Raw genomic sequence first — 14775 nt, 5'->3', positions numbered from 1 at the left:
TGAGGGGCCTGGACTAGTTGATTTCTGAAGTTCCTTTTAGCTTTAAATCCTATGATACTTTGGTTTCTATCCCTTATTGATTTACCACTATCCCCACACATCACTGAATACAGGGAAAGACTGATATTACCAAAGGGAAATGGACAAAGGAGAGAGAAAGAGGAAAGGCCTGAAGCAGCTTTGGAAAAGAGGGATTATTTTTCCTACCATTCACTTTCTGACTCCCTCCTCTGATTGTGGTTTCCTTTTGGGGCTGAATCTCAAAGCATCTTAACTTCCTCCCACATTGGGTAAGTCATGGTTTAGGTGTACACCCTAAATGTCTTTTGAATGGTCAGAACTAGCCCCAGCTGGATGCCCAGGCATGGTGGAGTGCTACATAGTCCCCTACAACCATGGTGTTCTGTCCTGGTAAACTGTTCCAATCCCCCTGTTCCTCAGATCTCTGGCCCAGCATCAGCAATTCAGGGCTTTGCAGCATTGGTACATTTGGGTTGCAGCCTCCAGTAGGCTTTTGCTTCTGAGGGGCTATGGCCATGCTGGCTGTCAAGACCTGAGCAAACTTCAGCAGCCTGGAGTCAGGATCTTCCTGGCACCAGAAAGGAGTAGGGACAACCAGGGTGCTGGTGTGTGTTTTGATTGATGTAAGCCTATGTCATGTACTTGGGTCTGCTAGTTCAACCTCATTGATAGTCACATGGCACCCAGGGAACAGGCGCTGAATGAGATCAGGATCAGTAAGCATCACTTCATAGGTATTTTGTTTTATCTTTTTTTACCTTCTTTTGGATTCTGGGGTGTCTTAAACCATGAAGACAGCTGAAGATGCTTTGTTTTTGGCACATAATTTATATTTTGGAGAGGTTTAAGAGGTCATGGGGATCAGAGAAAATGTTTAGTCCTCCATTCTATTGCTTACATGACCCTGAAGTCTCCCCTGACTTCCCTATCACTGTCAACTATATTGCCAATCATTCAAACAGTCACAAAACATTCCTGCAAGTTCCTTGTCACATCAATTCGCTTGCAGAAGTCCTTGTTGGTCTTGGCAGTGTTTCCATTTTGCCCCCTATTTTCTGCTCTCACTGCACTCATGCAGGTCATCTGATGGGATTACTGCTATTGCAGTAATTATTACCTAATAAATGGTTTCTTGGCTTCCACTCTAGTCCTCTCTTCACAGGCCTGCAAAGTAATATTTATAGGGTGCTGCTCTAATCACAGCACCAGTCAAGACTTTTCCTTATCTATTGAATACATCATAAACTCCCTAGAGTGGTAGCTGATTGGCTCTGCTTCCTGCCTTTCTGTGCACTCATCCCACTGGTTAGTGAAACTCTCTACTTTCTTTCTATTACTGCTTCATACTTCACACACTGAAGTTCCACTCAGAGATGGGCCATTGTTGCTCCTGAAGGCCTTCTGTGCCTGCTGCCAGCTTTTCTCTTCTCAGTGTTCAACTTACCCTTTTAATGCTATATCAAGGGGCAGCTAGGTGGTGCAGTGGATAGAGCACTGGCCCTGGATTCAGGAGTACCTGAGTTCAAATCCGGCCTTAGACACTTGACACTTACTAGCTGTGTGACCCTGGGCAAATCACTTAACCCCAATTGCCTCACTGAAAAAAAAATAATGTTATATCAACCACTCAAAAGGATACTATACAAAACTTGATAAAATAATGACAAAATTCATTTGGAAAAAAATCCCATCTAGAATATCAAGGGAAATGGAAAGAAGTAAGAATGAAGGGGAACTAGCACTCCCATACCTCAAACTATATTATAAAGCAACAGTTATCAAAACTGGTGTTGGTTAAAGAATAGAGAGATAGATCAATAGAACAGACTAGATGAGGGAATTTCTGAAACAATGGAACTCAATAACCAGTGTTTCATAAAGTGGAAAACATAAATTACCTAGGGAAAAACTCCCTAGTTCATAAAAACTTTTGGGAAAACTGGAAAGCAGTTTGGCAGAAATTAGGCTTAGACTAACATTTTAAACTACACTCCACAATACATTTTATATGGATATGCAACCGAAATATTATAATATAAAAGATAAAAAATTAGAGGAAAACCAAATCATATATGTCATAGCTATGGGAAGGAGATGTATTCTTTACCAAACAAGAATAGATAACTAAGATAACTTGAAACTGAAAAGCTTCTGCACAGACACCATTAATACATCTAAAATAAGAATGGAAGTGCTCAAACAGGAAAAAGAAATTTTTGTATCAAATTTCTCTGATAATGGCTCGGTATCCAAGAATTATTAATAATAACTATATGTAAGACTAATAGCTATTCCCCAATAGATAAATGGTTAAAGAATATAAACAAACAATTCTCAAAAGAACTGGAAAGTATTCACATCCACATGAAACAGTGTTCCAAATCACTAATAATAAGAAAAATGCAAATCAAAACAGCTTTGAGGTTTTACTTCACACCCTGCAAATTTACAAAAATGACAAGAGTTAATGCTGGAGAGGTTGTGGAAAAATAAGCATATAAGTACCTTGTTGATTGAGTTATGAAATAGCACAACCACTTTGAAAAGCTATTTGGAACACTGGCCCTGGAGTCAGGAGGACCTGAGTTCAAATTAGGCCTCAGACAGTTTACACTTACTAGCTGTGTCATTTAACCCTTGATTGCTGCAAAAAAAAAAAAAAAGAAAGAAAAGAAAGAAAGAAAGAAAAGAAAAGAAAAAGAAAAGAAAAAAAGAAAAGAAAAGAAAGAAAGCAATTTGGGATTATGCAAATAACTTGACTTAAATGTCTATATCCTTTGAACCAGAAACTCCATTACTAGACTTATACTCCAAGGAAGTCATTGATAAGAAAAATAAGTCCCCATACACTTCAAAATATTCAAGCTCTTTTTGTAATAGCTAAAAATTAGTAACAAAGTAGCTGCCCTTCAATTGGGGAACAACTAAGCAAATTATTGTGTTGTAAGAAATGATGAGTTTGATGAATATGGAGAAGCATGAAAAGATCTACATGAACTGATATAGGGTGAAGTAAGCAGAGTCACAAAAATAATATACACAATTAAAAGCAATAGTAACAAAATTATAAAGCTCAAATAGGACTTGAATGAAGAGATGTGAGAAGACATCCCCAACCTGTATGCACCTCTGTGGAAGTGAGAGGTTCACAGTTGTTACACATTACACATTTTTGGACTTTTAAAATATATCAGCTAGTGGTGCTGGCTTTTTCTCTAAAAAAACCCAAACTATTTGTCATATGGGATGGCTCTCTGGAGGGCAAAGGGGAGGGATATATGGGATACTATAATGGTATAAAAAAACAGAAAATATGAATAAAAATTTATTTATAAAAAAATAGGGGAGTCAGAATTAAGGAGCAGGGAAAAGGTTTTCCTTTTTTGTTGTTGTTTTTATTTTTTGATGGGAGAGATAAGCTGGTTAGAATCTAAGAACTAGCATATGGGCATTAGTGCCTCACACAGGAGCTCAATTTGTGGATTGACAAATGACAGTTTCCATCTCATTCCCTCTTGTAAAACACCCCAGGACTCTACTCTTAGTCATTCAATAAATATTTATTAAACATCTATCATTATATACCAGACACTTTGCTAAACAATGGGAATACAAAGAAAGGTAAAAAGATAGTCTCAGCTCAGAAGGAACTAACAATCCAATGGAGTAGACAACATGCCAACAGCTGTGTACAAGCAAGCTATATACAGGACAAATAGGAAATAATCAACAGAAGGAAGGCACCGGCAAGGAGGCCAATGCCACTGAATTGCAAAGAAATTCCACAAGACTGGAACTAGTTTCCTCCAGGACCTCAGGTAAGACCATGAGTGGTGGGTGCTTATTTTGTTGGGTGACTGGTTTGGGGTGTTCCTGAGTTTGCAGTGTTCCTGAAGTCTGTGGGAGGGACCAGAGTGCCACTGTTTCTCAGGACCAGAGATGAGGCTGGATCCCTGGGACCCGAAGATTTCTTCCTTCCTCTTACCCCCAATCTTTAGCTCAGGTTTGCCCAATTGTCTTTCTTCTGGCAGCTGAAACTGGAATGAATCTGGCTCCTCACTATCCTGTACATTGTCTGGCTTTATAGGGACAAAGACATACACAGGTTGGGGACAGACACTCAAGCCTGAGTCTGCATCTGGGTTGTCTGGAGATTTTTCTGTGACTATTTCCCCATATCTGTGAATGTCAGCAATCCCACAACTCTGCACACTCGCTTTATCAGCAGAGGAAAGTCAGCTAGGAAAGGAGGATTGAGAGGTACTCTGGCCAGATGGGAAGATTTCAAGGTAGACTATTCAACCCACTCACCCTGTTCTGTGCATCACCCCCTGCCATCCCAATATCCCTTTCTCTTTCCCTTAGTTGAAGGGAATTTGGTGGTGCCAGATCCTTCCCATAACTATATCTTTGGCTTCCACTTCCATAGGGTTCGCCATAGGGTTCCATAGATCCTCTCTCTCTTATTTTTTCTTTTTTTTTCTTTTTGTGGGGCAATGGGGGTTAAGTGACTTTCCCAGGGTCACACAGCTAGTAAGTGTCAAGTGTCTGAGGCCGGATTTGAACTCAGATCCTTCTCAATCCAGGGCCAGCGCTTTATCCACTATGCCACCTAGCTGCCCTTTATGGGTTTGTTTTGGTTTTTTTCTTAGATCCTCTCTTTTTTTCCAGGTCTGGTCTCCTCTAATAAGGCTAGTTATGTCCACCTGCTGTCCTAGGAAAGGGGTGGCCACATGGCTGTTCTCATGCTGGGCAAGTCCCACAGAAGCACTGGAGGCAAGACCTGGAGCCATGACTATTCAGATGTGGAATCAGAAGGAATTTATCAAATTAATATTCAGGCAAGGTAGGGGAGGGAAGGGGTGCAAGTCAGGAGCTAGATGCCTAGCTTTCAGAGATTTGATTTCAGGAATGAGGGGAGAGAGAAACTGACAGCAGGTGCAGAAGAGCTTCAGGAGCCACTGGGGCCCAGCCCTGAATGAGTTTTCAGTGGTCAGCTGGTGTGAAGTGGTAGTTGAAGGCCTGTGACATACTTCAGAGGCTGATTGGCTTGCACCTGACTTTGTGTTTGAGCTGTCTTGGCTTCCTGCCTTTCTGGGCACCCATCCCACTACTCAGTGAAACTCTCCCTTTCCCAGCTTTGTAAGTTCCCTCCCTAATGCCATCCTTTCCAGTACTAGGTCCAGATGCCTGTCTACAACTTCCCACTTCTGCCAAGTGATCCCAGAATCTGTCTTTCCAGCTTTGCTCCCCCAGTTTGAGGGGCTGGTGCTCCAGGAGACTCCTATGATTCCCAAAGATAGAGAAATCCACCACACACAAACCCTACCTGTCTCACCATTTTCCTGCAATTTCCATTTGTCCCATGAATGACTTTGGGTCTCCTCTTTCCTTTCCTTCCCTGTGCCTGGATTTTGGTAGAGGTGGCTCTAGCCTGACACACAGTGCAGACACATGACATGGCAGGCATAGAGTGATCCCTCTTTCCCCCAGACCTTGACTTGCTCTTTACTGGATAGTAGGTTCGGAGAGCTTTTCATGAGCTTGAAGTCTGTGTCATTTGAGAGATGTGGGGTGGATTTCTGTATCAGGGGTGTTTTGGTGTCTTGGGGAGGCTGAAGGATCTTTATGTGACAAGCCTTTGCCTTACAGTGGGGGCCCCCCACTCCTGAGCAAAGCCCAGGTGTAAGAGCTTGCAAAGACTCTATGTAGAGCTCTCTTTTTTTTGGCCATAATCATGGTGGGCATAGAAGAAAAGAAACTACCATCCATTCCAGAATCCCTTCTGAGAAAGCAAAAGGCCTTTGCAATACTGAAGGCTAAAGAGGAATGTGGCTATAAAAATGCTCCATAAGATATGGAGAAAAGAAATCTATGAAAAAGCTCAAGCCTACCCTAAGGAGTACAGACAGACAGATGTACAGAAATAAAATCTATCTGGCTTGAATGGCACACAAAGCTGGCTGAACCCAAGTTAGTTTTTGTGATCAGAATCATAGGTATCAATGGCATCATTAGCCCAAAGGTCTCCAAAGTATAACAGCTTCTTCCTCTTCACCAAATCTTCAATGGCACTTTTAATCTTAACAAGACTTCATGATAAGGATTGTGGAATCATGAACTGGCATAGGGTTACCTAAAGGTGAAGTCAGTGAATGATGATTGAAAAATGTGTTTATGGCAAGAACAAGAAACATAATTGCCTTGATAATCCCATTATTGCAAAATCTCTTGGCAAATATGGGGTTATCTGCAGGGAGGAATTGATCCATGAGATCTACCCTTTGCCAAGCATTTCAAAGCTGCCAACAACTTCCTATGGCCCTTTAAATGATCTTCTCCAAGGGGTGGAATGAAGAAAAAGACTACGCATTTTGGGGAAGGTAGAGATGCTGGCAGAGGAATACCAGATCAACAGGCTTATTAGAAGACTAAACTAAAGGTCTCTACCATGATTATTTTTCTAATGGTCTGTTAATTAAAAAAAAAAAAAGACTGTGTAGAATACCCGATTCCAGCTCTTCAAAGAACTCAAAGGGTGTCTCTGAACTGCCACCTCTTTCTGGTCCAGGAGCTGGTTAGCTTAAGGTTCTTCCCTCCTTTCCCCACCCATGACCCTCCCTTGAGGCAGATGGTATCTTCCAGTCCACCGCCCCTCTATGACCGAAAAAAAGGTGTGTGTGTGTGGAAACAAAGTGTTTGTCTTCCTTATGCGTGTGTGGTGGAATGGGAGTTAGGGAAAGCTGAGATGCCCAAGAAGCCCTTGATGGGAGCAGGGGGGTGGGCCGGCGACCTAGTTAGGTCGTCTTGACCCACCCCCCTAAAATCTGCACATTGGAGTAGGTCCTCAAGGGTCGAGAAAAACGGAGCTGGCAGCAAGTAGAAGATCCCTCCTACCCTTGGTCCTCAGTAAGGACCCAGCTCCCTCGCTAAACACCTCCCTTTCTGGATCCTTGTCCCCCCAATGTTCTACCTGCCACGGCTGACTGCTTTCTGTTTTGCTCCGTGACTAACCAGAAAGGTAAGTCAAAGGTCAAAGATTATTTTGAGTTGTAAGCAAAGGGAGCTTGTTAATATTTCAGAGCCTCAGGACGTTTGAGATTCTTTCTCGGGTGAGAAGTGCCACTGACTGAGTCCTTCTTCGGTTTCCATCCCCTCCTATTTTCACTGTCCATTAAGTTTCCTTTCCTCAACCTCCCTCTGGTCACTTTTTCCCTGACAGGTTTGACTTTCACCGTCTCCCACCATGAAGACCCTGAAGAAGCAGAGAATAGAAATCGTCAGTGTTTATCAATTTGTACTCACCTTTCTCTTCATGGGTGAGGCTGGCCCCTGCTTCTGGATCGCTGAAAGGAAAGGGGATTTGGCGGGGGGAGGGCATGAGTAGGGAGTGTGGGGGCCTCCCGGACACCTGGGTCGTAGAAGGTTAATCTTTCTCTCCCAATTTTCACCCCTTTTCTCTTTACAGGCCTCTTCTTCTCCCTTCTCCTCCTCTTTCTCCTCTTCACGCCGTTTTGGTTCCTCTCCGTTCTCTACTTGGTGTGGCTTTATGTGGACTGGGACACACCAGACAGAGGTAAGCAGGGGAGGAATTGGAGGAAATAACTTAAAGAGAGAGAAAGTGAGGCAGAAATGGGTGGGGGAAGGGCGCCACTCAGACTTCACCTCCCCATCTGCGCCTCTCCCCTTTGCAGGCGGTCGGCGCTTTGAGTGCGTGAGAAACTGGAAGGTTTGGGAACATTTTAGAGATTACTATCCCATCAAGGTGAGAGAGGGATATTGGGTTTGCCTGTCCCCATTTCCTAATACTGTTCCTCCCTACTGAATCACCCTATCCTCCTGATCATTCATTCTTCCTCCAAAACTTGTGTCCGAGGGACAGTAAAACAAGGGAGGTGATGGTGGTGGTGGTATGGGTGTAATCTCTCTGCCCGCTCTACCTTTAATTCCTCCAATCCTCAAGATTAAAGGTTGGGATGGAAAGGCTCTTCTCATTCCAGGTGGGGCTGATCTTTTGATATCTTTGACTCCCTGTAGAGATTAAATTCTTAAATTCCCAAATTTGTTCCCGGGAGGGGGGGGGCACTGGAGTAGGTGGGAAGGAAGGGCTCTTTAATCTCTGGAAGAAGTCTTTTAATTAGAGAGGTTTGGGGCGGGGTTCGGTGTTGGTGTTGGTGTTTCAGCCGGTGTTGCTCCGCTCCCAATCCCCACACACACCCCTTCTCCGCAAAGCTGGTGAAGACAGCAGAACTGCCCCCTGACAAAAACTATGTGCTGGGCTCACACCCCCATGGGATCATATGCGCTGGAACTTTTTGTAATTTTGCCACCGAAAGCAATGGTTTTTCACGTCAATTCCCTGGTCTTCGACCTTTCCTGGCTGGACTGGCTGGCCTTTTTCGACTGCCGGTATACCGGGACTACCTCATGAGCTGTGGTGAGTGTGTGTGTGTGTGTGTGTGTGTGTGTGTGTGTGTGTGTGTGTGTGTGTGTGTGAGATGGGGGGGGGGAGAGATGGCTTTCGAGTGCGGGGTACCGGGATTACAGCATGAGATGTAGTGAGAGTATATGCATGTATATGTATATGCGCGTGTGTGTTAGGGATTGTGGTGGGGAGGGAAGGAAAAGCACCCCACCATCCCACCAAGGCCAAGGGGGAGTTTTGGGGGAGAAGACTGAGTCCTTGGGTCTTGGAGTCTGAGTCTGTCCGCAGGGCTTTGCCCAGTGAGCCGTCAGAGCCTGGACTTCTTGCTGTCGGGGCCCCAGCTTGGCCATGCTGTGGTCATCTTGGTCGGGGGCGCTAATGAGTCACTGTACGGGGTCCCTGGAGAACATTGCCTTACACTACTTAAGCGCAAGGGCTTCGTGCGCTTGGCGCTGAGGCATGGGTAAGTTTGAGGACATCAAGGCAAAAGAATGGCCCCGGAGATAGGGTTATTTAATAAGAGGGTTGGGGGTGAACCAGAGTTTAAAAGCAAAGGTATTGAACTGGTGGTGTAGCCTGCTGGAAGAAGACTGGAAGACTGAGTTTTATGCAACACACACATTTGGGGTTCACACACTCTATTGGAAAGTTTGAGACTTCGTCCCTTGTCACTCAATGGAAACTTCATATTCTAGTGTAGTGCTATAGAAAGACACTTGTGGGGGGCGGGGAACTAGGTGGCACAGTGGATGAAACACTGGCCTTGAATTCAGGAGGACCTGAGTTCAAATCCAGCCTCAGACACTTGACACTAGCTGTGTGACCCTGGGCAAGTCACTTAACCCTCATTGCCCTGCCCCCCCCAAAGAAATGCCTCAATGGCCCTCATTTGGGGACAGGTAGGTGGCTCAGTGGATAAAGCACTGGCCTTGGATTCAGGAGGACCTGAGTTCAAATCCAGCCTCAGACACTTGATACTTACTAGCTGTGTGACCCTGGGAAAGTCCCTTAACCCTCATTGCCCTGCAAAAAACCCCCAAAAAACAAAGACTTAGGAGATTCCCCTAAGGTGCCTTCTATCTCTTGCTATGCTATATATGGTTTTAAGTTCCACTAAATGAGATAATTAATGAAAATTCTTCTGTAAGTCTTAAATCCTAACATAAACACAAATAACCCCTTATCTAGCATCTGCTCTATGTTGAGAGAAGTATATTTAATTGACAGTAGAGATACAACGTTTAAAACAAACATGGGCTTTGCTCTTTTTGGAATTTACAGTTTAGTAGGGAGGTAATTCCTGAAAAGATATAGCTATAATGCATATTCATGAAATTACAAAAAGATGCTTTGAAAGGTCTGGGGGGGGGGGAGATGGTACCAGTGAGGTAGATCAGGGGTGCCTTCCTGGAATTGTTTAACATTTGCATTGGCCTTTAAAAGATAGGTAAGAACTCAATCGTGGATAAAAGAGAGATCTCTGGGGTTCTGGAGAAAATCTGAGTATACAATCAATTTTTGGGGAGGATAGCGTTCAATTTGGTTGGTGTGTAGAGGGGAGTAATGTGATAGAAAACTGCAATGGTATGTGGTACCAATCTAAATGTTCAGTATTTTTTCACTTGAGACAATGTGACATTGGGGGATGGAATGTTAGACTTGGAGTCAGGATCGTGAGGGAACAAATTAGAGGGTAACAATTTCACGGGTGGTTAGAAGGTAGTAAAGAGGGGGCCGCTAGGTGTCGCAGTGGATAAAGCACCGGCCCTGGATTCAGGAGTACCTGAGTTCAAATCCGGCCTCAGACATTTGACACTTACTAGCTGTGTGACCCTGGGCAAGTCACTTAACCCCCACTGCCCTGTAAAAACCAAACAAACAAAAAAACAAGACAAAAAAAAAGAAGGTAGTAAAGCACTGTTAAAATATCTTACAGATATTATCTCCTTTGATCCCCACAACAAACCTGGAAGATAGGTGTTATTATCATTTCCATTTTACGGCTTAACAAGGGTTAAGTAAGTGTCTGAGGCTGTATTTGAACTCAGGAACTCCTGAATCCAGGGCCGGTGCTTTATCCACTGCGCCACCTAGCTGCCCCCAGAGTTGGAATTTGATCTAAAGTCTTCCTGAGTTCCAGCTCTACCTCTGACCCAGGGGTGTTTAGTAGGAGCTTCTTTGCAATGGTAGTGTCCACAACCGAATCCCATTATTAGTAACCTCTGAGGTCCACACCTTTGGAGCAGCTACCAACTGGAGTATGAGTGTAGTGCTACTGTTGAAAGCAGAACATTGAGCTGGCAATAGAGTCACTAACAGGAACCCAGTGTAAATTTATCTCATCTGCACAGTCTCTATTTTTTTCCATCTTTCTCTTCTCTTCCAGCTTCTTGGGCATTGTCTGCATGGTGATGGGGGAGCTGGGGTGGAGTGAGGAATTAGGGTACCTCTGTGGCCTGACTGCTTGTCTCTTTTTTTTTCTTCTCTCTGTTCCGTTTTTTTTTGTTTTTGTTTTTGTTTTTGGCGGGGCAATGGGGATTAAGTGACTTGCCCAGGATTACACAGCTAGTAAGTGTCAAGTGTCTGAGGCTGGCTTTGAATTCAGGTCCTTCTGAATCCAGGGCCAGTGCTTTATCCACTGCACCACCTAGCTGCCCCTCTGTTCCCTTTCTTAACCTGCTTTTAGGATAGCTAGATGGTGCAGTGGATAGAGTGCCAGGCCATCCTGTCGCAGAAACTTACTAGCTGTGTGGCCCTGGGTAAGTCACTTAACCCTGTTTCCCTCAGTTTCCTCATCTATAAATGATACGGAGAAGGAGAGGGCAAACCACTTTAGTATCTTTGCCAAGAAAACTCCAAATGGGACTATGAAGAATCAGACACAACTGAAACAACTGAACAACAAATCTCTGTCTTACAGGGCCTCCCTGGTTCCTGTATACTCCTTTGGGGAGAATGAAATCTTCACACAAACATCATTCGGGATAGGGTCCTGGCAGAGGGCTTTGCAGGTAGCCTTCAAGAAACTCACAGGCTTTGCTCCCTGCATATTCTGGGGCCGGGGTCTCCTCTTCCCCTGGGGACTGCTACCCTTCCCTGTGCCTATTACCACTGTTGGTGAGTTCCTTTTTCCTCTGAAGTTTGTTTCTTATGGGTGAGACGGCCTCCCATTTTGGATTGCCTTTTAACCCACAAACCCTTTTTTCCCTTTAGTTGGCCGCCCCATCCCAGTTCCCTATCGCCCTAATCCCAGCCAAGAAGAGGTCAACCAGTATCACAAGCTCTACATGGAGGCTTTGGAACAGATGTTTGAGGAACATAAAGAAAGCTGTGGAGTCTCTCCTTCCACCCATCTCACTTTTGTCTAAGGGTCTGCCCCTGTGTCACCACCACCGCTACCCCTACACTATGCATTTCCCTTTCCTAGCCCTAGCTCTAGCCCTTTGCAGGTGTGACCCTGGGAAGTGGATTTCTATCTGCTCTTGCTTGGAAAACATGCCCTCTCCCTCTAATAAATACTCTTCCCTCCCTATGGTCACATGGGGGAATAAGTCAAGTATGGAATGAGCACCTACTATGTAACTACTCTAGCTGTGCTTGGTCTAGCTAGAACATGGGAGTACCATCTGCCCAGGAGCTAAGAGGCAATCAGAAAGCTCTATAGAAAATGGTGTGAAATTAATTGAGTGCTAAACTTGGGGAGGGGGGCAGTGTCAGTGAAAATTAGAGCAGTCAAGAAAGCCTTCTTGACTTGAGCTGGCACTTGAGCTGGACTTCGATGGAGTTAGGTGGGTAGGATCTGGCTGCTCAAAGACTTTCCAAGATTTAGGTGGGGCTAGGGTAGAGGGAGGAGGGGAAGAATATAAACTTTTGTTGGCAGGAGTGAACATTGTTAGCTTTGTTGACCCCTAGGGTGTAGCAAGGAAATAAAGTTGGTTGTGTAGGGTGGGGTCAGATTACTTACCTGGCTAGAGGAAAAGGGAAGAGACTGGCTATTCTGAATTTGTCTCTTCCCTTGGATGAGGCATTAGAAATTCTTTGGAAAGGTAGATGGAACAGGGATTTATTTGTTCCTAGAATTGTAGAATGATAACATTAGAAAGGATCTTAGAGAAAATCCAGGCTAGCTCTCTCATTTTGCAGATTTGTTTAGCCTGGCATTTGAGAGTCTGTCTGACAGTTAAAACCTTTTCAGCCTTATCCTTTCTGTCCTATACACAACTGTACATTTCAGCCAAACTAAATTGTGTATTCAATAAAATTTTTATTCAGTTGATTTTATTACCCCACTATGGTTCTAAGGTCCCTTCCCAAGTACCACTTGGTTCTGCTTCTGTTACTATTAATTTTTTTCAATAAAAATGTTACTATTTCTTTCCCAATAAAACACTTGTAATGTTTCTCCAAGTAGCCATATCCCACTTATCCTTCAGGGTCTAGCTCTGGTTCCATTTTTCCACCAAGACTTCAATGACTGCACCAACCTCATGGAGTTCACTTCTGAACTCCCACAGCACCTGTAAAACCAATTTGAATTGCTTGTGAAGGTTTGGTAAAACATGGTCCTGGCCTTCCTGGAATTCAGTGTGGTTGGTTCCACACATACACCTTGATATGCATTATCCTTTCTCTTTGCCTATATTTATAACCTTTCCTCAAATGTTTGAGGACCCTTTTTTCTTTTTTTAAAATTTGGAATTTAAAGACCAAAAAGAGAACTTCCATACATTCATCAGAACATAAAAAAGGAGGATGCTATAATGAACTTCCACTTCATACTGCTTGGTTAAAAAAACCTAAATGAGAAATTTTTATGTTTATTTAAAAAACATCCTGCTTGTCTATGCTTTCTTATCAATGTTTCCTTTTGTTCTGTACATTTAAAAAATGTTTCAATGGCCTCTTTTTTTTGGTCATGTTAACAAATATTTTTTAAATTTTTTAATTTTTTTAGTGAGGCAATTGGGGTTAAGCGACTTGCCCAGGGTCACACAGCTAGTAAGTGTTAAGTGTCTGAGGCTGGATTTGAACCCAGGTACTCCTGACTCCAGGGCCGGTGCTCTATCCACTGCACCACCTAGCTGCCCCAACAAATATTTTTAAAGCACCTATTATTATATGTCCTAGCCAAGGTGAACTCTTCATGCAGAAGTGATCCTGTTCCATACCATCTCCTACAGCTGATTGTCCCCTATATCATCAGCACTCTCATTTACCTTCATTCTCTCTGTCTATTAGTTATTAATGGCTAAACACCTTGTGAAGGTAGTCTACCATAGGTGCCTTCAATTCCTTCCTTCCTTCCTTCCTTCTTTCTCTCTTTTATGCTTTAAAGTTTGCAAATCATTCATTTATTTTTTTTAATTTTTTTTTTACGGGGCAATGGGGTTAAGTGACTTGCCCAGGGTCACACAGCTAGTAAGTGTCAAGTGTCTGAGGCTGGATTTGAACTCAGGAACTCCTGAATCCAGGGCCGGTGCTTTGGCCGGTGCTTTATCCACTGCGCCACCTAGCCGCCCCCCATTCATTTATTTTTAAAGATTCAAATATATTTTGATTTCCCAAATTCCCTCCCTCCTCCTGAGACAGCAAACAATTTGATATAGATTATACATATGCAATCATGCAAAACATTTCCATATTAATTATGTCGGAAAAGAAAACACAGACCAAAAAAACCTCAAGAAAAATAAAGACAATTTTAAAAAGTATGCTTATGAATGCAGATTGAACCATACTGTTTCTACTTTTGGGCTGTTTTCCCCCCCCCTATTTTGAGGTTTTTCCCTTGTGCTCTGATTCTTCTTTCACAATATGACTAATGCAGAAATATGTTTAATGTGATTGCACAAATATAACCTATATCAGATTGCTTTCCATCTCGGGGAGGACATAGGGAAGGAAGGGTGGGAGAAAAATTTGGAACCAAAAATCCTATGAAAACAAATGTTGAAAATTATCCTTATATGTAACTGGAAAATAATAAAATCCTTTTTTTTTTTTTTTTCCGGTAAGGCAATTGGGGTTAAGTGACTTGCCCAGGGTCACACAGCTGGTAAGTGTTAAGTGTCTGAGGCGGGATCTGAACTCAGGTACTCCTGACTCCAGGGCCGGTGCTTTATCCACTGTGCCACCTAACTGCCCCCTTTTTTTTTTTTTTAAAGTTTGATTTTGTTTTAAGTAGAAATGAATGAGAATGAAAATTTTGTAGCTTGACTTAAAAGCCAATAGACAAAGTTTCAGGAGGCTAGGAGCAAAATGGAGAATGTGGGGACAGCTATGTGACACAGTGGATAAAGCACAGGCCCTGGATTCAGGAGGACCTGAGT

At 43.4% G+C, this 14775-nt stretch overlaps 1 protein-coding gene and 1 pseudogene across 1 annotated transcript; both read left to right on the top strand.

The window, feature by feature from the left end:
- Positions 1-5758: 5758 nt before the first annotated feature.
- LOC122725608 lies at positions 5759-6461 on the top strand (annotated as a pseudogene).
- A 402-nt stretch (positions 6462-6863) lies between these two features.
- MOGAT3 (monoacylglycerol O-acyltransferase 3) lies at positions 6864-12752 on the top strand. Its single transcript, XM_043962513.1, has 8 exons — positions 6864-7042; positions 7244-7340; positions 7490-7597; positions 7716-7786; positions 8254-8458; positions 8735-8909; positions 11367-11563; positions 11660-12752. Exons 2-8 carry the CDS (start codon positions 7268-7270, stop codon positions 11812-11814), a joined length of 984 nt encoding a protein of 327 aa, XP_043818448.1. The 5' UTR covers positions 6864-7042; positions 7244-7267; the 3' UTR covers positions 11815-12752.
- Positions 12753-14775: the final 2023 nt, after the last annotated feature.

The sequence above is a fragment of the Dromiciops gliroides genome, chromosome 4 (assembly GCF_019393635.1).
Source record: "Dromiciops gliroides isolate mDroGli1 chromosome 4, mDroGli1.pri, whole genome shotgun sequence".
Classification (NCBI taxonomy): domain Eukaryota; kingdom Metazoa; phylum Chordata; class Mammalia; order Microbiotheria; family Microbiotheriidae; genus Dromiciops; species Dromiciops gliroides.
Note: the sequence above shows the minus strand (reverse complement) of the source record. Positions and strands in the feature narration are given on the sequence as shown.